At 35.0% G+C, this 23,612-nt stretch overlaps 1 protein-coding gene across 1 annotated transcript in view; it reads left to right on the top strand.

The window, feature by feature from the left end:
* The window catches only part of HECTD2 (HECT domain E3 ubiquitin protein ligase 2), a 37,377-nt gene extending 18,675 nt beyond the window's left edge, over positions 1–18,702 (top strand). The window contains exons 10-21 of the mRNA XM_032695018.1: positions 771–894; positions 3,085–3,181; positions 4,060–4,167; positions 6,008–6,140; positions 9,013–9,101; positions 9,907–10,065; positions 10,511–10,585; positions 11,466–11,553; positions 11,800–11,906; positions 13,080–13,195; positions 13,824–13,967; positions 16,153–18,702. Of these exons, the coding sequence (XP_032550909.1) occupies positions 771–894; positions 3,085–3,181; positions 4,060–4,167; positions 6,008–6,140; positions 9,013–9,101; positions 9,907–10,065; positions 10,511–10,585; positions 11,466–11,553; positions 11,800–11,906; positions 13,080–13,195; positions 13,824–13,967; positions 16,153–16,273 (1,361 nt within the window). The 3' untranslated portion in view covers positions 16,274–18,702. The remainder of the gene's footprint in view (positions 1–770; positions 895–3,084; positions 3,182–4,059; positions 4,168–6,007; positions 6,141–9,012; positions 9,102–9,906; positions 10,066–10,510; positions 10,586–11,465; positions 11,554–11,799; positions 11,907–13,079; positions 13,196–13,823; positions 13,968–16,152) is intronic.
* The last annotated feature ends 4,910 nt before the right edge of the window (positions 18,703–23,612 follow it).

Genomic DNA, 23,612 nt, shown 5'->3' with positions numbered 1-23,612 from the left:
GTTTTCTAGTCATCTATGAAAGAATTGCCAGTTCCTTATTTCTGGAAAAAGAACTATTTAGTAAATCAAAAGACACTACTTTGTGTCTGACTGACCAAAATTAAACTATGTTGAAGTGCAAATAGAGAAAACTTACTAGCTGTTCGACATTGTATGAATGTTACGCAGTGAGATAGCTTAAATGTGAATTAGTTCTCTTCATTTAGTCGAGTACTTAATTTATGTATAGGTGAATCCAGATGGTATAGTAGTTCCCTGAGGAAATATGTATATCTCTGCATACTATGTTTTATGCCCCTCCCTTTCCATGCCTTTTGCAAAAGGCATCCAGCACAAACAGGTAATTTTTAACTGAAAAGCATGTAGATGTTCTAGCCATAGCTACATTTGAAATTAGGTGCATTTCTTAAACATTTTCATCTATTTCAGCAGAACATAATGTCCTTTATCTGTGAAACCTCAATTTAGTGTATGTCAGTAAGGGAGCTTGAGTCAAACTGAGGTTCCCTTGTCATAAGTGGGCTGATCTAAGGATTTACTATTTTCTACAGCAATTAATATGCTGTCATAACATGTTATGTAATAGTGTAATTCTGTAGCTGAGACTGAGCTAAGTTCTGTTGCTAAATTATTTGTTTATTAGTATTAGTTTATTACTATTATTTTAGACTTAGCCTAAAGTTTCTGACTTCCCTGGTGCCCATGATGCTGAGAAATGAGTGTTCTGAATCCAGGCACTGTTTTAAAAGACTGTTATGTTTTCTTTGTAGATGCTGCAAATAGTCTGATCAGTCCTCCTATTATTTCGTATACGGATTTCTATAATTCTACACTTGATCATATTGATCTTATGGAAGAATATCATAACTGGCAATGCTATGGGAATTCTCACAGGTAAGAGGAATAGCTGGTTGTTTCTTTTTAAGTAGTATTTCAAAGCACTGTATCTATGCTATGTGTATCTATATTAAATATAGTGGCAATATATATATACAGTATGTGTGTGTGTATATGGTATACATACCATTTATGTGTATATATATCCACATTAAATACTGTATTTTATTGGACAAACATAGCATAGCTACTACTTGTTATACTTCCTGCTGCATGGATGTTAGATTGACTGGAATAAATCTCATTCTGTCTTTGCAAACTGAAGAAAAGATGTAAAATATAGATGATAATAAAATAACTTTATTAATTATGGGCATAGACTTCTAATTGTGTCTTACTACAAACGTATTTTAGCCTCCAATACATTCATAGACAGTGATAATGTGTACATACTTACCACTTAATGATGAAAATGTATGTAATTATATGTATATGTGTGGCTCCAATCATGTTTGTTCCAGTGAAATCAATTGCACTATTTTTGTTGCCTGAAAATAAACACACAAGTTAAATCTTTGGATTCAAAGCTTGCAAAGGTATTTCTCCTCTCATGAGAGGCAGCTCAGCAGTATGATTTGGAATCATCCAGAGAAATAGACATTTCATCTTTTTGCTGAAGTTCAAAATCTTATTAACATTTTCTTAATAAAAATGGTTTTTTGCCTAGCTGTATTTTTCAGCATATCACTGTGTATCACTCAGTCTTTACAGCTTGAATCACAAGATCAATTAAAATTTCCTCATATCTTGAGACTTTTCAGTAAGCTAATTTAAGACATCAGCCCTCTAAATGTAGCTTTTTGTTTACTGTGTGTGCAATTTTCCTTGCCTTTAGCACCAGTTGGGGAAAACTTGGAGACCATAATTTGTTCCACTAAAGCAAGTATTTCAGGTTAGGCTTCTGTCTGATACCTGATACTCTGCTTGGGAAGATAAAAAACCAAACAAATGAAACAAACCACACAAAACCCAAATAAATAAATGAAACAATTGCTCCAAACCCCATGACACACGATAGCAAAACGTGCAGTATGCTTTGCATAGTCTCAGTCAAAGCACTGGTATATAAATACTGCTGAGCTTCAAATGATTTTTTGATATATTTTTTTTTCCATTGGAACCATCTGGCTGTTTTGGCACCCACAACCAATCTTATAAAAGGGCTGTGAGATTTCCACCTGCTCCCGTTCTTTTCAGTTAGCTGGGTCACTGGGAATTATGTCAAAACAAAGTTTACTTGACACATAATTGTTGGAGTAGCTGAAGTGAAGACTAGCTGCATTATTCTTAAAGTATAAATAATTCTGTTAATTTGTTACAAGGACTTTTTTTTTTCAATTTTACATCTTTTGACTCCTTGTTGTTCCACTTAAAACCAAACAAAAAAAAAACCCAACCGGACAACAGAGGCCGAGTAGGAGCAAGTCCTCGTCTACCTTCCATGTGGAATATTTTGAAATCCATACTTCTTTTAACTAAGTCAACACACTTTGGTAAAATATTTTGGATTAAGATTTACAAGAGACCAGGTGGGCTCTGGTTATTTTGATGTGAACTTCTGCTAGGTGATGTATGAGCTAAATAAACAAAAAAACTTACCAAAATAACCAGTAATTTAAAAATCTTTTACACGATGAATTCTGAAGTTTTTCAAAATCATTTTTATTATCTGATTGCAGTGGAATGTGGCTGTGATCTGGTATTTCAGAAGTCCTAAACACATGTAACCCCAGGATAAATCTGAAGGGCCTGTGGAAAACCAGTTCCTTTGAAAATGAGTTCTGTACCTAAGAATGCTGCACTGAGAGAGATGTTTTTCTTTTATTTAATAAGAAGATATTGTTGTTTGCTTTAATTCAATGTAGTAATTAAAATTTTGGTATTTAAAGCAGATGATGACTGTTTTTAGTAGGTCTGTTGATGTTAATAATAAACAATTAAAAATTATCTTTATTTAGGATAAGCATTATTACAGTTTCTAGCAGTAAATGCAAGTTACAGTTTGTTCTACTGAATTGAGTATCTATATATACAACACAAAAACCCCCAGCAGCTGTTTGCAAATTACTGTCAGTGGAGGGAAGGTAGTTACTGAATGGTAATGTAATAATTCACTCCTGTATTCTTAAAAACAATATGCTATATGCTAAAAAGGAAATATTTTATATTCTTTTCTCTTGTTGCTAGGTTTTCTTTCTGTCAATACCCATTTATTATTTCTATAGCAGCAAAAAAAGTTATTATTCAAAGGGACTCTGAACAACAGATGATAAGTATTGCACGGGTAAGTCAGCAATAAATGTTAGTGTCTTGTGCCTTGGTATTTTATTAAGTTTTTTTAGGTTGGTATTACACACAACCTGTCATTACAACTTCTAGTATTTCAGACTACTCCAAAAAAGAACTTAAGCTATTTTACCATGACTAGTCTACAAATGTCCACGCTGGATTTTTTAGTTATTTTATTTTTTTATTTTTATGTGCTTAATTTCAGGATGCTTATATATACCAGTGTTGTGGAGAAAGTTATAGTAATTTACTTATTCTTTTCCTCTTTTGAGAAACCAGCATGTGCAAGCATGCTAGATTAACAAGTAAGGAAGATTAATTCTATGAGAATTTTAGACTGTTTCCTGGTTTATCCTGTGAAGATATGTTGTCATGGAAGACCAAGATTCAGCTGTATACTTTCAAGTCATGGAAGAGGTACTGCTTCTGGGCAGCCTCTTCTGTTTTGAAAGAGGCATTGTCTGCCTCCTTCATTGTTAATTTTCTGCAGGTGCTAGGTGAGACTCTTTTCCTCAGTGCTCTATGTAGCAGAACCACCACCTATCCATTCTTGTCTTGCTGGATACGCCTTGTGAATAGCTGATTAAAGCACAAACCATTTCCAGAATCTATATTTTCAACAGTTTGGAAGGTTGAAAAAGTGGCTGCACAATTGCCACTTTCTTGTTAAACCTCCTGATGAGTTAGTTCAAATATAGGGAAAAGAAGGAAAGAAATTGCTCTTCATCTCTTAGACGATACTGAAGCAGATATGATGTTAGGGAAATGTCTTTAATGCAAGATACTGAGAACTTCTTACATTTAATAAGTGTGGCACTTGGGTTTTTTAAATGAGGATAGTACATGTATGATGTTTCTTTTTCATTCAAATAGCAAAGCCTTGTGGATAAAGTCTCCCGCCGACAGAAACCTGACATGAATATGTTATTCCTAAATGTGAAAGTGAGGAGGACACACCTTGTTAGTGATTCACTTGATGAGGTAACAAAAATTGTAAATGGTGTGTTGCTGCAGAATAGCTAGTGAACTTAAGTTTCAGTTTGATAATTCATATTTAAATCTTTCTGCACTAAGAGATTGGGACTATAACTGCATAATACTAAATAAAAAGAACTTAATTACTGTCACAATTGCAGTGCTGCAGAATAGATTGTGTTAGACATTCTGAAATTCATTTTCTGTGCTCATACTGCTCCATGGATAAGCCCATAATGAACATACATACTTGCATGTGGTATTTTTTTGTGTTTGCAATTTTTGTTTTAAAAATACAGTGCATAATTAGCAGGGTATGTAGGACTTCAGTCCATGATAGGAGCATGAATAGTAAGTGACTAATCCCTAATGAGTTTGTTCTGTTCTAATTCTCGGAATATTTTTGTTCTCTTCCTTTGCTAACTTCTCCATCCTATAAGAATTATTTTGGGCTTTTTTTTCTTAAATTCTTTTAACAAATTCTTCACGTTCTTGAATGTAATTTTTCCTTTTTTAGAAATGAAACAGATGTGTCCATTAAAGTAGGCAATTCTTCAGTATCCTCTGAACCTTGATAATTAACATTATTTAATGAAATCTAGTTCCCTACTTGGCATTGAGAATGGCCTGATCATATTGAAAAATAAGTCCAAGTAGTGAAAACAAGATCAAATAAATTCTGATTACTTATGTCAGAAAATGTAAGTTTAAACTTTATTTTCCTATGTTAAAGCCTGTCTATTTTGGCCTTGTCTCCTAAGATATAAGAAATGTGAGTGGTAATACTGCTTTCTCTCAGGCATCACAGATTGGTTTTTACCACACTAATATAACCAAGAGCAACTTCAAAAGTTCTGACAGTCAAAATGTTCTCCTGTTTATTTTTATTGTTTTTTCCTGCCCATTTCAGAGATGAATAAGAATGTATTATATTATTCATATTCTGAAAAGTATGGGGAGTGGCAGGTGGAGGGGGAAGATGTCTTATTTGTATTTCAGATTTTTAAAAATAATCTGGAAAGGAAGATCACTTCTAATAAATAACTTGTTTCAAATAACATACCTGTAGTTATAAAATGTGTTTTACAGAAATTTACTTGAGCAGCTAATAACATGGAAATTGTTTTGGCACATGCATCTTCCTGACTGATTTAAAAACTTTCTCTGGAGCTGGCCAGTAGTTGATGATTTAAAAAAAAATTGTATAGGGACTTGATCTGAAAGATCACTGTTAATTATGAAAGGCCATAATCTAATTCTTAGCAGGTTTTTTGCATCCCTGGATGAAATGCTGTCTCTTAGGACAAAGCAATGAAATGAGCTTTTACCATTGTCTAAAAAAGAGTTGTAAAAAGCAGCTGATACTTGCTGGCAAGTATCTTACGCTGAACTGAATGGGTTCAAATATTGAAAGTTTTAGCTTACCTCCTTATTTCTAAATATTTCCAAATTATGTCTAATTATTTTCATAATTTCTCATTTCTTCCTGGTAGAATGTCTTCTGTAAAAGGTAAAAAAATTTTATAGGTCCAAAATATTCCAGACAGAATCAATTCATTGTATGTAGTATCTCATTAAGTCTGTTTGTGCACCACTCAACTTCTTTTCAAGCCTGGAGAGTGACACTATGTACAAAGTAGTTGATGATGTCAAGTAGTCATAATTGTCTTGTTTCTGTAATTCAATCATTGTTTTAATATAGTTTTGTCCTCTTAGTAGAACATTCTTCGAATTAATAGCTTAAGCAATGCAAGAGCAATAGAGACAGAGGTGTGTTCTCTCTGGTTAGAGGTAGTGATAATATGTTAAATCTCATTTTTCTTCTTCCCTACCTGTTTTGCAATAGCTAGCAAGGAAGAGGGCAGATCTGAAAAAGAAGTTAAAAGTCACATTTGTAGGAGAAGCTGGTCTTGATATGGGTGGCCTGACAAAAGAATGGTTTCTTCTGCTGATTCGCCAGATTTTTCACCCAGATTATGGTGAGTCGTAGTAAATGTTCTCAAGTACAGTGTGAAACTTTGTTTGGACTCTGTGTAAACACTGATCCAGCCATAATGAAAAAGTTTTTTTATTATAAACACTGGTTTCAGCACCAATCCAAAACATAGCTTTGTACTAGCTGCTATGAAGGAAATTATCTCAGCCTAAGACAGTGCAATGCTGTAGCGAATATTCAGGTGGAGATAAGGCCAAATGTATTAGTTTATCATCTACCATCCTTGACTCTTTCCTTTTATGCTGCATTTTCTCTTTTTACACTGCCCTCAGTTGTCTTCGTATGGCTGGTTTGGGGAGTTTTCCTGGGTTTTGTAAGTAGCTACATTGGATGCTGTTACTGTGCTCAGTTCTAGCAAACTGCCAACCTCAATCTCCCATGTATCGATGGTTTCTGTTGGTAGCACTGAGAATATCTGCATGTTCTAACACTATTTCTGTGACTAGGATGGGCAGAGGTTATGTCATACTTGAGTCTTTGCCATCATATATTCTGTTTGTGGTATTTGTGTGGCCAGTATTCTTTTGTGATCTGGGATAATCTCAGGAAAGAAAGGTCCAGTCAGTGCAGAGACAGTGTGGGCAGGTGTGAGCCTGAATGAAATAGCCTGCCTCTGCTGCTACCAGGGCCTGTGAACCCATAATGAAATTTGCATGGCCAAAACAAAAAAGAAGATTTTTTTAGCAAATAGGAGATGGTAAGACATGAATGAGCAGTCATAAACAGGCAGTCCAATCTACTTGGTTTTTACTGTCTACAGAGAGGGATCTGGGTGGGTTTTATTCCCCACTCTAATATTTGTTAAATGAATCGGCTTTCCTAAGCTGGGCATGGATACATTACTGCTGATTTAATGGGTTAAATTGTTTCCAGGCTGGCTTTTAAATTAGAAACATTGATTTCCAGGGACTTGAGTCTAACACCTGATAGTCATTGGTGGAATGCGAGAGCTTGTCTGCCTTTGCCTGGGAGTGTTCATATCCCTTAAATCCGTGGTCCTTTGTTGTTTATAGAACTCCTTCTAAAGATACAGAATTTTAAGTCATAAATATGTCCTCAAATCTGCTGAGATCATTATTTGCCTGTAGCCCTTTTTGTAGTAAAAAGGAGTCTGTGTGGAGACATTACACTCATGATAACAGCCTTAATAGGAAACAATTTATCCTGGAGAAAGTGTTCTGTAACTTTGACAGTTCTGTTAGTAAAAATGTTGTCAGCAGAGCTTGGTAACTGATGCGTTTGGAAACATTCAGAGTAGTTTATTTTTTCACCATCTCTGGCAGGCTTCCTTGCTTTAAAGTGTAAATTCTTTCATTGTTATGACTGTCAGCCAAATGTGGGAGGAGTTCAGAAATATTAATGTCCCTTCGAAAGGGATGGTATCCTGTGCTGTCTTTAATGTTTAAGTTGCAATTAATGTATGTCAGAAGCTTAGAAGGGAAAACATCACTGTTCTTACCCTTTGCAGGTTAAATAATCCTGCAGATTTAATTCGTGGAATTTAGAAACTCGTAATTAACTCGGCTGTCTGCCCTCCTATGCATTTTGCAATGCTTTGTTCATCTTGCTGTGGACAATTAATAAGTGGGATTTGAAACCTATTTTGTTCCTGCATCCCTGCTGTCTTTTAGTATGTGAACTTTACTCTGGCTTACATGCAACTGTTCTGTTGCTTCTGGTGAAAGAACTATCTGAACCTTTTGTGATGAGCACCTTTTTGAGCTAAAATTCAAAAGATAAATTGTTCAGGAGAGTAGGGAGGAAAAACATGAATGCAGATTTTGCCTATAATTTATCATAAGAACTAGATGTCCCTGAAACAAGTTGGATTTTCGTTCTTTTTTTTTAATCAAAATGACTTTGATTTTTTTTTATTTAAATATTATTTTCACCAACTATGTCTTCAAACATAGATTGCAGTGAGCTGTTGCATACAAGATGTCCTTAGAACTACTCAGTGCTTTGGTTTGTACAGGCTGTGGAAACAATCATGAACTGTTGGCCCATTTAATCCCAACAAATTAAAACCAGTCATCATGTTTCATCCAGTTTAATTCAGCATTGCTGAAGTTAATTTCACTGTTAGTGCACACGTATCTAGAGTATGTCTTGCTTCTCTGAGCAATACTTCCTAGGCATCTTGAAGCTGTTATCTGCTTTCATTATGTAGGTTTTTATGTTCTGTCACTCTTTAAAACAGAATGTTCCATATCTGATGCAAATAGCAGTCAAACTTGTCTATACTCATGATTTCAGTAGGATCTAGCTTGTCATTTAGACCCATGAGTAACTTTTTCGACTTCTCTGATAAAATTTTTTGGCAGCAAATGTGAAACTAACCCCTTTGCTGCTAATATGTGTGTATAACATAAACATTTTATGGATTTCTATTCTAAGAAGGTAAAGCTTATGGTATTTGTATTATGGGATTCATGCCAGCATTTCTAAAGATTGTATCTGTTATTGACCTAGGAAGAAAGGAAGAAATAAATGATTTTACATTGCAGTACGAAAATTTTTGGTTAGACTGTTTAATGTTCAGATGCTGAAGTACAGTGAAGAAACAGATTGTAGAGAGACAGTGCAGAATATCCACAACTAGAGGCCCTGAGGAGCATGTTGCACCGGCACCCAACAGGGCTGGTGGGCTTGAGCCTACTTCAGGCTTGGCACTGCCCTTGGTGGTCCTTCCCAAGCACCTGCCTGCAGGCTCCTGCCACGGGTGGGATGAGGGGGCTGAGAACAAGCATGGAGATATGGGCACACCAAGGAGCACTTCTAAGGGTTGCATGCGTGACAAAGGTGAGGCTTTGTTGAAGTTCAGGCTTTGTAAAGGTCATGTTGCTGTTCTGCAGGCATGTTCACCTACCACAAGGACTCACACTGCCATTGGTTCAGCAGCTTTAAATGCGATAACTACTCTGAATTCCGACTGGTTGGAGCTGTATCCTTTCATGTCCGCTAGACGGTGCCGAACCACGAGCCATCCCATGAGCTGGCACGGGGGCGAAATAAGGCACTGGCTAAAGCTCCTTCAGAGGTTGTGTATGCAACTGTGCTCCATTTTTAATGAATTTTTTTGAATGTCATTCTAGCAAGTGAACTAAAAATAGGAAGAAAATGATGGTGTGTGGGTACATCATACATTTTACAGTCAGAAAATACTAGAATCAAGATTAAACATGCAACCTTTTTTTGTATAAAAGTTGTAATTTTTAATGTACTTAAACCTCTGAGTTTCATTCAGTAAATATCAATGCACCTGTATGCATTAATGCTTCATTAATGATCAGTTGCTCCCTGTTGATCAGTATGTGGCTTTTTGCACTTTGCCAGTAGAGGTTTGGTTTTATATGTTTAGATTTATTTAAAAGAAACATTGATATATTGAGCTCTCAGGAGAACTTATTGTGGATTGAAAATATATATGTATGCAGTTCTCTTTTTTTTAATAGCAATACTTTGGAACAATTTATCGTAGAAATACTTGTATAGGATATTATGAAGAAGATTGTCAAGTGTTCTGTCAATGTGCATCATATGACCATTTTAACCGCTACTTAATTGTAATGCAAAACTGAATTTAAAACTGTCAGTCCAGAAAAAATTAAATAATTTCCATTCCTTCTGTTTGTGGAGCATGCATTAGAGTATGCTGAATAAAATCTTAAAATATTTTTTCTAAGTTACTAAAATACTAACTATAATAAGGCTATGTTAATTTTGCCCTTAACATTTGATATATATAGCTTATGGGACTTGCTGTATACAATAGCATAGCCTTGGATATTCGTTTCCCACCTTGCTGTTACAAGAAATTATTGAGTCCTCCCATTGTTCCCTGTGATCATAACACGCTTGTAGGCATCTGTGATGTCACATTAGATGACCTGTTTCAGATTATGCCTGTAAGTATTATGGGTTTTTAAGAAGCTAAATAACTGATTTAAAACTTGATTTGTTTATATTTAATGCTTGAGTTATAAACTGTTTGAGAACAGCTTTTTTTTTTTTAGTACAAGCTGACAAAGTCTCCTTTTCTTCTGCTGAAAACAGAAAATCTCCATGTTTTCTAGCATAGCAGTATTTTTCTATTACTTGAAGTTAGAATACCAAAATCTGATATGATTTTTCTGATACACATTTTCCGTAGTAAAAATAAAATTGTGACAGTTTATACTGAAATAAAAATACACATATTAATTAAGCAGTGAGTTTTTCTCTGTGCATGCATTTTAAATATACAGCTTTTTCCAACATACTTTCTGTGTAAAGTAATGCTTCTGGCACGTCCTTGCAGAGTGCATCACTTAGTTTTGTAGATTCACTAAAGAGTTCTTACTCATATTGCAGGAATTGGCCCACGGACTAAATGAACTTCTGTCCTATGAAGGCAATGTCGAAGAGGATTTTTACTCAACCTTTCAGGTCATTAAATACACAACTGTAAATGGTTCTCAGAGTTGTTCAGTAATTTTTACTGATGTTAAAATGGCAATGGAGTGACTTTCTATGGTGTAATTGCTGATTGTTTGTAATATAACTGCACAGGTTCAAGACCAGTACTGTCCTGGGGCCTCTGGGCATACAGAGGCTGACTCTGTGATGGGGCTTTAAGCTGTTGTTCCCTGACAGTGTAGGTGCCTCCAAGTGCTGACTGCCAGGGTCACATAGCCAGCTGCTGGGGCATTTCCAGCTCTTTCTCTGACACCATCACCTTGCAATCAGTGCCCTGGCTTGCAGAATTCATCTGACTACAAGACAATCCCTAGCCCAGAAGCTAGTCAGAGCTTCCTTGCTTCCTTAAGACGCTCTGTCCAGGAAATCTCACTTCAGCAATAGCTTGTTCAAGTTGTGAGAGTTTTGCCTGACCTTTATGTCTTAACTGCTACTTCAGTCAACGAAGTCTTTTTCATTTATTCATTGCTTTAGAACACATACCAGTTAATAAAATTTCAGGTTGGTACTTTTTAGTTCCTCGGTAAGCTACAGCAGAACAAATACCTTCTTAATTGCATTTGCTATTCTGAGATTGTTCTTTTGTATGAAAAGTTCTGTGCCTCCAGAGCCTGCAGGTCAGTTTGACATGTGTAAGAGGCTCAATTTTTTTACTTCAAATACTGATTTCTTGAGCAATTTGTTGAAAATTGTAATTTTCAACTTCTAAAAACCCAATAACCCTCAGAATTACAGCATATGGTAAAGAGAGAGACAGGGGAAATACATAGCATAATAAATACCAGATCTATAATTTATGAGAATATGAATGTATTTTCCAGTACTGACCTTGACTCCTCTTTTTCTTTAGGTTTTTCAGGAAGAATTTGGTGTTATAAAATCTTACAACTTAAAGCCAAATGGAGATAAAATTCCAGTCACAAATCAGAATAGGAAAGGTACCTCAATATATATTAATTACACGTATTTGGCAGATTAAAGTTTTTTCATTCCTATAAGCCTAGGTTTTCATTAACAGTGTGAAAATGAAATTACTGTAGTCCTTTCTAGTATGCCTACCAATTTAATGGTATCTAAAATGAAATGCATTCATTTTTCATAATTCACTACAGTTCAGGAGAGCAGAACAAATAATTGATTAAAATTATTATAATGTAACAAAATAAAATGTTTTTCTTTTTTAGAATATGTGCAGCTCTATGTTGATTTTCTTCTCAACAAATCGATCTACAAACAATTTGCAGCTTTTTATTATGGATTTCATAGTGTCTGTGCTTCATATGCATTACTGGTAAGAATAAAGTGAAACATAACTCTTCACTTCTGTTTTAAGTATTTGACAATGACTTATCTAAATTAAACAAATTGTACTGGTTGATTTTAAGATTTGTAAAGAACATTGATTAATCCATAGGCTTGATTAAACCAACATACGTAGAAAAAATTAAGCAGGTAATCAACTGTTCTCTGTAGTGTTCCATTGCAAACAGATAAACCTAACCTGAAGAGCTTTATTTATCAGTGTGCATTCACAGACGCTTCATGGGCTCTCTTGTGAATGTTTATGAGGTTTCTCTGTATTCTCTACAGTTATGAACTGCAGAGCAACTATGTCTGTGTGCTCCTGAGTGACTCCTCTGAAAACATCTTACTTTTTCCAGGAAGAACACTCAGTGAGGTTGAGATTAAACATTCTTCTCTCTTCAGTCCTGTTTGGCTGTTGGAATGACTTTGTCATTTACATCATCCCTTCTGCACTGAGAAAGAAGAGGCAGTTGCAATTTACATGAGATTTTCTCAGTGCCTGTGAAATTAGTGAACTATGACACACTTGCAGCAAGGCAAGATGTGACTGACTGCAGGGAAGGTTCTGGAAGGAGAATGAGAATCCATTGAAATGCCATAACATACTGCCATGCAATATTGCAATATTGTAGTAAATGAATAAGTAGATTCTGCATGTGCAAGTTTAGTGGTTTATTGTCATAAGTACTTGCTTTGCACAGCAGTGGGTACAATTAAGTGCCAAATTTTGTCAGCTACCTACACTGGGACTGGTGAGTGTAAATTAAATTGAAATTGTAACCAAAATTGACATCAAGACCCTCCCTCAGAATTTCATCCATAAAAACCTAATTTTCTTCCTGACACATTTGTAATCTAAACAGGTGGCAGGTAAGTCAATGTAATAAATGTAAGAATGAAAAAGAGGTGAGGTACAAAAGAAATATGCTAGAATATTGTCTTATCCGGTAATTTGCTTTTTACTACCTGCAATAGTAAGAGATTGTTCAAAGTGCTGAGGGATTAATTTTTCTATAATCAGTATATATCGAAGTTAGAGACTTATACTGAATGATATTCTGTTAATTTTTCTATAATGACAAAATAAAAATTTAATCTTAATATAGTAGCATAATTTCTCATCTAAAAAAAAATATCTTTTATCCTTGATTTCTGGCAGCTGCTTCGTCCAGAAGAGGTTGAAATTCTTGTTTGTGGCAGCCCTGAACTGGACATGTCTGCTTTACAGCGAAGTACCCAATACGAGGGCTACCAAAAAACTGATCTTACTATACGGTAGGCTTGTGGTTTTTATTCTAAACACTGACTTTAAAAACATAAAATTTTAACCTTTCACCAATATTTCACGAAAATCTCTTCAAGGATAATCTGAGAATGATTGAATAAAAACCTATTTCCAAATAAGACAAAGATGCTTATTAAATTATCCTAGGTAGGAAGAGTTGGGTGCTTAATGGTGTGTGTTGCTGAATATCCTTAAAAGGTTCTGACTAGATGGAAGTGGAGATAGTTTAATTAGTTGAATAGCTTCAAATCCTCCATAAGAAATCTGAGTCTTTATTTTTATTATCCTGTCTTCTAAAAATAGTCTTTTTTTTCCAATTCTCTTTGATACTAAGGACATTTATATTAGTGAGTAGAAAGCATTTATCTTTGTAAGGTGGGTTGGGGTGTCATTTGACAAGATATAATTCCAAAATTAATAAAACATTGTACTTATCAATTCCCTAGGAATTTATCCTTGTGTATTGGGATACTACTGATGTCCTATATATTACATTAATTAAATTCTCAGTAAGTGACATTCATCATGTAGTACTTGTGGTTGTATTATTATCTTCATACTGTTTTGTCATGATATTTCATCTTGCAACATTTTCTTCTCTCTCTGCCCTGAGCATAGATACTTCTGGGATGTAGTACTTGGATTTTCTCTTGACCTTCAAAAGAAGCTGCTACATTTTGCAACAGGAAGTGATAGAGTACCTGTGGGAGGAATGGCTGATTTGAATTTCAAGATTTCAAAGAGTGAAACATCCACAAATTGGTAAGTAGTATTTTTGGATTTTTAAATTTTTTTCATTGCAGTGTTCCCCAAGAGACCTTTTTGCTCTTGAATGTTTTTTGAAAGAAGAGCAAACAAATATACAAGAAGAAACTTCATGGAATCCTTTAGTTTGTCTTCAGAATACCCACTTATTGATTGCATAAATTTTGCAGGTGACTATCTAACATAAAATTGTTTCTCAGTCAATGTTTATATTTGAGGCCAGTAATTCTTTATTTATAGAGATCCCATACATGTTTTCAATTCAAATAAATTATTCATTTAATCATTCTTATATGACAGCTGAACTAATGAATCACCATGATTTTTACTGAATTCTTTGAATTTTATGGCATTATTTATAGCAGCCCCTGCACCTGCAGAAAATGGTTGCATTTTCTCTTGATGGTCTACATAAGAATTTTAACATGTATGGCTGCAAAGATGTAGCATTCCTTTAGGGCCTCTGGGGTATGGCTGATACAGAAATTGCTCAGAAGATATCAGAACAAAGCAATCTTGCAATTTCATTGTGAGGATTAAGTTGTTCATGCCAAGTTCTTATGTTTCTGGTAGTGTTTTATTTTGTATTGAACTGACTTGAGACATTCTACACACTTTCTAGCTGGTATTTTCCTTCTCAAGACTGGAAAAGTCAGTTTAAGTAATTTGGAAAGCTGTATAGAAAAACTTGCTGCTCTGAAAGTCACTGATAAGCAGTAATTACTGACTTTATCTAGATTTCTCAGACATTTAGGGTAATCAAAATACTTGAATAGAATTATAGTTTCGAAGTAAAATTTTTTGGGGGTTTTCCATGGAGAGCTGAACTAAATGCATAAACAAAATGAACTTTGGTTTTGTTTTTAAATTCAATTTATCTTGTTACCGAGATATTTCTAATGCTGGTTCCAATGATGTTAAAGGAGCATGAGCATCTGAGGAAAAATGAAGAAAAATCAGTCAACATTGAATCTCTGTTTATGTTCCTTCTGTAAATTGTTCTTTTTCTTAGAAATGAGAAAATGGATTTTGCAATAGTGTGCATTTTAAAGTGATGTAGGTCTGTTTTGCAAGAGAATTGTTGCTGTCAGACTGCCTGCACAGGGATGAATGGAGATATGTTGCTCACACATTAGGATCAAAGAATATAATAGCAATAAGAATTGGCAAATTAGTGAAAGTTTCTCAACTTTCCAAATTCTGAAGCATGTAACTCCAATCTGATTGACAGATCTTTGCTAATCTTTTAAAGGGCAGGGAGGGGAAAGTAGCTTGAATTTCCACATCTAGGGGGTTCAACCCCCTTTCCAGGAGGTTTACCAATGATCATATGCCCTTCAAAACACTGAGGGATTAAATGAAAAGAGAACTAGAGAGCTTTTGAGCCGCATAATAAAATTTAACTCGTAAGTGTCCAAGTTTTAGAAATTTTTCAGTGTGTTTTCCAAGTATTAGGTGGAGCTTCAGCTCATCGTCTTTCTCCTCTCTCCCCTCAAGTAATCAGTTGTAGGACCAGGCCATACCCTCAGTACTGTCCTGCTTGTCACTTGAAAATTTAAAGGGCAAGAAGATCCCTGACTTCTTTTTAGCTGTGGCTCATCAAACTAATCTGTTCTAGTGAGAAGCAGAGTTTCCAGTGTTTCAGTCAGGCATTCCTTAGTATCTGCAATACATGTATTCAAACTCTCCCTCAGAAGAAACTTGCAGCTGGAAGTGTCCAGCATTTCAGTTGGCTGAGGGATGTCTGTAAGGATGTATTCTACCTGGCTGACCTTGAGTTCTGTATCCTCACATAACTGTGGTTCATCCAGGTTTATCTATACCTACTGCAGGACCCACCGTCCTTCGCATTGTGCATTCTGACTATACCCACATTTCATGTTTAGAGACGTTATGTGGTACCTGGAGTTTCCAAAATCTGGAAGGAGATGTTTCCAACTTAACAAAAAAATAAAGACAGGGAGTTGCAGGCGCACAGATTGACCCGAGGTGCTTATGACCAATAGTGGTGTTATTTGCATTCAGCAGAACTTGAACCAACAACATTAGGATAAATGTTTCTTTTACCAGGTTTCTTACTTAAGTAATGTTTAACTGAAAATGTGTAGGCAGTTGGCAGTGTTCTGCTTCTATTGCATTATTATTAAGTGTGTTTTGTTGGGTATTTTTAAAATTATTTTAGGTTACCTGTGGCACATACCTGCTTCAACCAGCTTTGCCTCCCTCCTTACAAGAACAAGAAGGAACTGAAGCAAAAGCTGATCATTGGAATTTCAAATGCAGAGGGGTTTGGTCTAGAATAACATTTAATAATCAAAGAACAGCATTTTTATGTAGCATTCACTCTCTTCTGATTGTGCCTTTAAGCTTTTCATTGTTATGTCTCTTGATACCAGTTTTATCTCACTTAGATTATTTTTTTTTAATTAAATATGAAGTGTATGTTTTCCCCTGAATGGCAATACATTTACTGCTTGCTTTGCCACAGAAGGTAGCTTTCTTTGTACAAAAAGCTTGTCTCTTTGATAAACAAAACCTAGCTTAGGCAATTTCTAAGTTTTAGTTTTTTCTTGATAGCACTTTATCATTAATCATAATTCCTTTACATCAAGGTTTCCCACTGGGAGATAATATACAGAACATTTCTTTATTAGTTAATCCCAGTGGTAGAATGTTTTCAATTAACATTAATAATAGAGAAATATACAACATCAGCATGTAGCCATTTTTTCACAAAGGCAAATAGGAATTTTAGTCTTTATAAAATGTATGTAGTTTTATTATTCTGGTTTTCCTTCTTAGTGAAACCAGTTGTCTAAGAAGTATGTAAATAACTGCCTGTGAAGAAATAGGGTTTTGATAGTGCCATTTACTGCTAAAAATTATTTTTTATGAATAAGCGGTTTTAAAGGTTCTATATTCAGTTTTTACACTTGATTGTACAAGAGTGTTAAAAGGTATTTTTTCAGCTTGGGGGGATTCAAGTTCAAGCTACAGGTATTAAGGAACTTGTATGTTCATTCTTTACAGCAAAATAACCAGATCTACTGTAGCATTATAGTAAACAAAACTAGATATTTAAAATAAATTCCACATATGGTGAAATGCTTTCAGGAAGAGGATTAAATCCACAGTTCATGGCAAACTGATATAGTGTATCATGCTAACATTTTTTTAGCAACTCTGTTGAAAGTCTTAAATAAGCTGTGACAGAAGTGAATACAATAACATTTCAGAAGAATGTTGAAGCTTTCATTAACTTGAAGACCAGCATTTAAAGACAATGTTTTGTGTTTTTCACTGCACAAACTACATGAAACGAATAATTGGTATGTCTGCTCTGACTTATCAAATTAGGAGCTGGGAAATAAATGGTTCTAAAATACTGATGTAATTGTAAGTCTGGGTTTTATTCATTAAATGGAAAGAATTTATTAGCATGCAGTATAATATTTTTAAATATGAATAGCTACTGTGTGTTCTATAGATTTTTCTTACAGCTGAATGAGGCCCAGATCATTCGAGACACTTTGGCATCTAATTTGTCAGCTTTCCCCATTGACTTCTGCTGGGGCATGGATGATTAAATATCTTGTAGTGTCTGTGCTCAGATATTATATTAGTCTTCTTTTCTCTCTTTGTATTATTTACATATAATCAACAGATTAACAAATTATGAACGAATTAATCTGTCTAATTCGTAGTTTCAAAGCTGTTGTGGATATTCTTCAATAGCGAAGTGTAAATTTGGTTTTATTCTATATCTTTATGAGTTACTGGTGATTTTACTGTTTTATTAAAGCAGAGATAAATATTAGGATATTTTAGAATAATTGGCAATGTATTCTTTGTGCTGTCCTTGAAACCAGCAGTAAAATTTTTGTTGACTTTAGCAGAGAACTAAACTGGGTTAGCACAGAGAGTGTTAAAAGCAGCACTGAAAAATTCTGCATTTTACATTGTTTCTCCCAAATGGAGATTTTAAAATAAATTTTAACTTACAGGATTTCAGATGCTAAGAAATAAATGAAACTTTCACCATTGCACTGAATGAACTAGACAGCTTCAAGCAATGTTAAATTTCTAATAGCTGAATATGGTTGTAAAGAAATCTGGAAAGAAACACTGCCCCCCTTCTGCTCTCTGTAGAATTGGATTCATGGAAGGTTGGCTTATGAATAAATAACTATACAGTTTATCTGAAAACATGGCAAATTAGCCAAAATATTTTTTTATGGCTCAAGCCCACTTTTAGTAACTATTTATCTATTATTGTTAAAATAAAAGCTTTATCTTCTCATTTTCACTGAATTGCACTTTGCCTTCAGTTTAGTTTTATTTATTGGAACTTTTTTTTATTTAATGTGTAATATTACCTCAGAATTCTAAAAACGCTATTGTATTTGCATCAGTTTTTAAATAAGATTGTCATTCAAAGACATTTTATATATTTCCTGATGTTGATAGATTAAATAGTAAATTTTGTATTTGTTAAATGAAAGCATTGCACTGTATTTATGAAATAAGACTCAGATAATTTTAAAACTTTTCTTCAACGATGTTTTATTGTTCTTTTGTCTTGCCCTGTAGTCCAGTAAATCTTTTTTTATTTCCATTATTGTTTTGTACCATACAAAAGAAGTCTGGTTTGTATAAACTTGTTCATTACTAAGTATCTATTTTTATGTATTAAAACTGTGCGGTCATTAAATCAAATATTTCAATTTTTGGCCTCACTTGTTTAATTTCAGATTTCCAAAACTGGTCATAATGGGTTTAAGATTATTATCAACTTTTCTGCTTTTGGTTTATTTTTCTTTTAAAAAATTGTCTTAACAGTAACAGTTTGGCTAAAACATTGCATGACTCACTGAAAAGAGACTAAGTTTCAACTACCAGACACGCACCGAGAATTATATTTCATAATTATACTCAAAATTACAGGTGTTCTAGCGCATACCAGAGTGTAATAATGCTGTAAAATAGCATGGATGCTCAACACGGAGCCAACAACGGAGGCAGTTTCGCATGGAGAACAGAAGGCTTCGGGGACACCTCATCACAGCCTTCCGGTACCTGAAAGGGGCTTTTAGAAAGGAGGGAGAGGGAATTTTTATACAGGCACATAGTGACAGCACAAGGGGAAATGGCCTCAGACTGAAGGAGAGCGGGTTTGGATGTTAGGAAGAAATTCTTTACTCAGAGGGCGATGAAGCCCTGGAAGAGGTTGTCTGGAGAAGTTGTGGATGCCCCATCCCTGGAATTGTTCAACACCAAGCTGGATGGGGCCCTGAGGAACCTGATCTAGTGAATGGCATTGCTGCCCACGGCAGGACAGTTGGAACTAGATGATCTTTAATGTCTCTTCCCAAACAAACCATTCTATGGTTCAGAGATTCTAACTTAATTTCCCTTATTTTTTTTTTACTACCTCAATTGCAAGGCTATTTTGAGGTGCACAGAGAGACAAAGCCACAAGCTGTTGTATGTTTTATCTTGTGTATTTTTCTGCCTAATTTTAACATTAAAGTCAGGAGGGACAGGTAACAAGAACATCGTGCTTTCTCACAGACATAGGTCCTGATCACAGGACTGTTATCTGACTGGATTCAAACGTGCTTCTTGTCTTCTTTGTACCATTCAAGCTACCTACAGATGGCAGCAAAGATGAAGATTGAAATAATTTAATAAGAGGTCAGACTTTCCTCTTCACTAGCAGTAGTAAGGTGTTGGTACTGGTCGACGTGCTCCAAAGGCAAATGATATATCCATTGTTATTCTTCATAGCTGTGGCATTTAATACTCTTTTAGAATCCCTCTTTGGAAAAATATCTTAGATTCTTCAAAGCCTCTGTTTTAATGTCCTGACTGTCAGATGATCATGTGTTTTTTCTTCTAGAGCACATAGTTCTTTTCCAATAAATTTGTTTGTGTCAAGTAAGTTTTCAGTCTATTTGTAATTTTTTTTTTCTTCAGGGTCTGTGCTAGTATGATGAAGTTCCTTGCACTTTTAAATATTCATGGCATATAAGAAAATAATAATGGAACAGCCTGGACTGCCACAGCTGTTTCACTTGTTTTAGAAATGTTCTAATTAATAGTCGGATAGGTTTTGCTGTTAAATTAATGAGCAAAAATGGGCCGCCAGCGATCTGCACCTTTCAAATTGTTAATTAAATTCTTACTGAATTTTTTAAACCCCAGTGGCTTTATGTAAAATACAACAGGTATGGCAAGGGTTCTTATGGTCTGATGTAGGTATTCCTAACTGTAGAATGGATATTTGATACAAAAATAATTCCTTATATAAACTACATCTAGGAAAGAACTCTGAGGTCAAGGAAGATGAGATATTTTGTCTGATAATCTGGTGACATAGTTGCTCATTAGACCCCGGAAGGGTGAGAGAAGTTCACGTAAGTTGGGCAGCACTTCAGTTTTGGACTCTTCTGCAGTACTAGAATTAAGTAATACCTATTTGTGTAAGAATAGGATATATCAATGAATAAGTTTTATGTTTTAGGAGTTTTGTGTTCTACTACAGCAAGGCTTCATTTACCCTTTTTGGCATCAATTTAATGATTTGTTACTTGTACTGAGTGATGAATAGACTTTTGATGCAATATTTTCTTCCCATGAGAGTTGTCCTAGATTCTGTAGATCCATGATGTTCAGGTTTAATTTATGGGGGTTTTGTTTATTTGGTGCTTTATAACATGATTTCATATTAACCAGGAGAGATGCATTGTTCTCACAGAGTCCTTAGTTATCTTTACAGCAGGATCTCTGGCAGCTACCAAACTATGGATAATAACAATCCAGCCTCCCCTAGTCTCTGTAGGCATTACCAGAACAGAACTATTTGTAACTGTGTGTATGTTATTCAAACCATCTTGTCAATGGGGGTTTACTCAATGTGCTTTCAATTTCTGCTCTAGCAGAGAGCTTGAACATTAATTTCTTTTGCTATTTATTTTGTGTCAGTAGCCATACTGTGGAAAGCAAGAACTGTGTTTTGTGCCCTGGAAAATCAGTCCAGCTGGATATGAGGTAGCCAAAGCACAGTCATTTTGAAAACAGTGTGGTTTAAACTCAAACACTGGATCTTGGTTTTGGTTGTCTTCTGGTGAATTAGTGTAACCTCACACACCTTGTTTCCAAGAACTGTGGTGGCAGCATATATAGTGCTTGGCGTTTTTAATAGTTGCCCTTAATTAGTAGGAAGAAATGGGTAGATGAGTCAGTAACATATGCCACACGGAGCAAAGAAGGCACTTAATTTTTCATCTCACTTATGTACTTTACAAAGATATCTTTTCCCAAATCTTTCTGGATTCCAAGATGGAAAAGTATCCTGCCCGGATTTTAAAACTCCCTGACAAGACATGTTCTGTGATACTAAATGCATCATATTAATTCTTAAATGTTCATTAATAGAAAAGTTAATTAATCATGGCAGATAAATGTTGCCTGTGTAAAATAGAGATAAGCACAGCAGCAGCAGAGAAAAAATTTACTTTCTTATAGAGAAGTTCAATAGAATGGCTTTTTAGTTGCAGAAATCTAATTTTATTCCCTTAGCTAATGAGGTTTAATTTTTCTAGTGTTTAATTTCTTAAAGAGTTTAAGAACTGAAATTATTTTTCTTTAATTCAATCACCGTGTTAGATAAAGGTACATTTGAGTAAACTGTAATATTTTCCTACATACACCACTGTGTAGTGCTTACTGCATTGTCTAATTGTACTGAAATCAGTAAAATGTTCTACATCACTATTCCTTTGGAATTCTAACTTTTCTGGCAATTTTTACTGTGAAAGAAGAGCTTTTCCAATCATTAAAAGCATTTGTATTTATTCAAACTGAAGCTTTTAAAGTAAAAAGATAGATTTGTTTCTATTGCATCTAAACAACCTCATTGCATTTTGGTTTGGGTGGTTTTGTTTTAGGACTCAGAATCTATTCAATATCATATTTCTGCATATTGATTGAAATGCATTAAGCTGTCATGTGAAATGGCACATTCTGGAAGGTAAAAATTCACTTCCCAGTAGCTTGTGCTACTGGAAGTTACTGTAAATATATGAAAAGGATTCCAAGGTTAGTAATTTCTTGCTTTGCTTTGTTAGTTGCCATGTAGGGGTTGAAATCTCCTAACCTATTACAACCAAGCTGTGTTTGAAATACCTGGGGGATGTTTGCTTCATCCTATTGATCATCTCCTAGCCCATGCTGGCCCAGTTGCTACCGGTGGTGGGTTTCACATACTTAGAGGTGTTTTTAATTGTATTTCTTACATTGGCATATTTAATATGCATTAATTATTCCTTTCAAAAAGTGAACTCAGTTTCTTCAACAGTCTATAAGGTTGGGCAAGAACTCACAGGTGCAGAACTAAAATCTCAGTGAAATTAGTTTGGAACACTCTTTCATTTTCCTATACTTGATTTTAAGAGTTAAAACATCATCCTATAATCAAAGCTGTTGAGGCAACATCAACTCAGCTATGCTGAGAGCTGTGTCTTCTGTTCCTCGTTCCCTGTTATTTTGTGTAAACTACTGTGGGCATGTAACCAAAACACAGGAGATATGATAGGAGTAAGTTTTTATGTGAAAGTGATAGTGTTGGAATTTTTTTTCTCTCTTGGCTTGATTTCTCATCCCCATGTGCTACTTGTAGTTGTGTGTGTTTTTCATTTGTAACTATTTGCAATGTGTGCACTGCAGCTGGGAATCTGAAGGTGTAATTGCTTGCATCATTTTTCATATCATTTTTCAAAAGAAAAAAAATTACCTGGATTTTTCTTCCCTGTCTTCAGGGCACCAATTGATGCATCAAGGCTTTTCTATTTTATGGTGCAAAGGTATTCTCAGTTGATCTTTTGCCCTTGAATTTCTTCTCAGTTTATTTGTTGCTGGCTTTATTAGTTGGTCTTATTAATTATATATGACATAAGCATGGCTGCTATGCTTAATCGTACATTCAGTATAGCATTTTCATGCTTGCAGGTGCACTGTGAAGAGGAAATTACTACTTTCATCCAGCACAACCAACCCTTGGTTAATTTCTGCTGTCATTACAGCAACAATCTGCATTCTTTGTATAGTTATGCTGCCTTTCACCGTGTTCAAGATCTACCATCATTCATAATAGATAGGTAATTGTAGAATGATAAATGGAAGCTTTCACTGTGAATTTCCCTAGATTAGAAAATCATCCCTTTGGCAATTTGTGGCATTTTTTTCCTACTTTTTTTTTTTTTACTAGACCTCGGGTTTTATTTTGTATTTTCTTGAGACATAGGGTGACTTAGGGGAATTTAACAGACATTTTAGAACTGAGTTGTCACTTACCCAGGTTAATTATTTGGCTAACTCACTTGTCAGTCCTTAGCCTAGCTGCATGCAATGCCAATCCTCTATTTGCAGCACATTTTCGTAAATCAAAGTGATTCTAATATTAAGGAAGAAAACATAGACAAAGCTGCTGCAAAAGGATAGTGACATGTGTCTAGGGTGCAACTTGTAAATGTGTCTGTGCCTCTTGAAAAAAAAGGCTGATGGAAAACAGTGGTTCAAGGTGGTGGCAGGGGGAAGTGGAGAGAATTGCTGTCCTTCATCTCTCATTTCTGGGGAGCTACA

The sequence above is a fragment of the Chiroxiphia lanceolata genome, chromosome 8, assembly GCF_009829145.1.
Source record: "Chiroxiphia lanceolata isolate bChiLan1 chromosome 8, bChiLan1.pri, whole genome shotgun sequence".
In the NCBI taxonomy this organism is placed as follows: domain Eukaryota; kingdom Metazoa; phylum Chordata; class Aves; order Passeriformes; family Pipridae; genus Chiroxiphia; species Chiroxiphia lanceolata.
The sequence above is the reverse complement of the archived record's forward strand: the minus strand, read 5'-3'. Positions and strand labels throughout refer to the sequence as shown.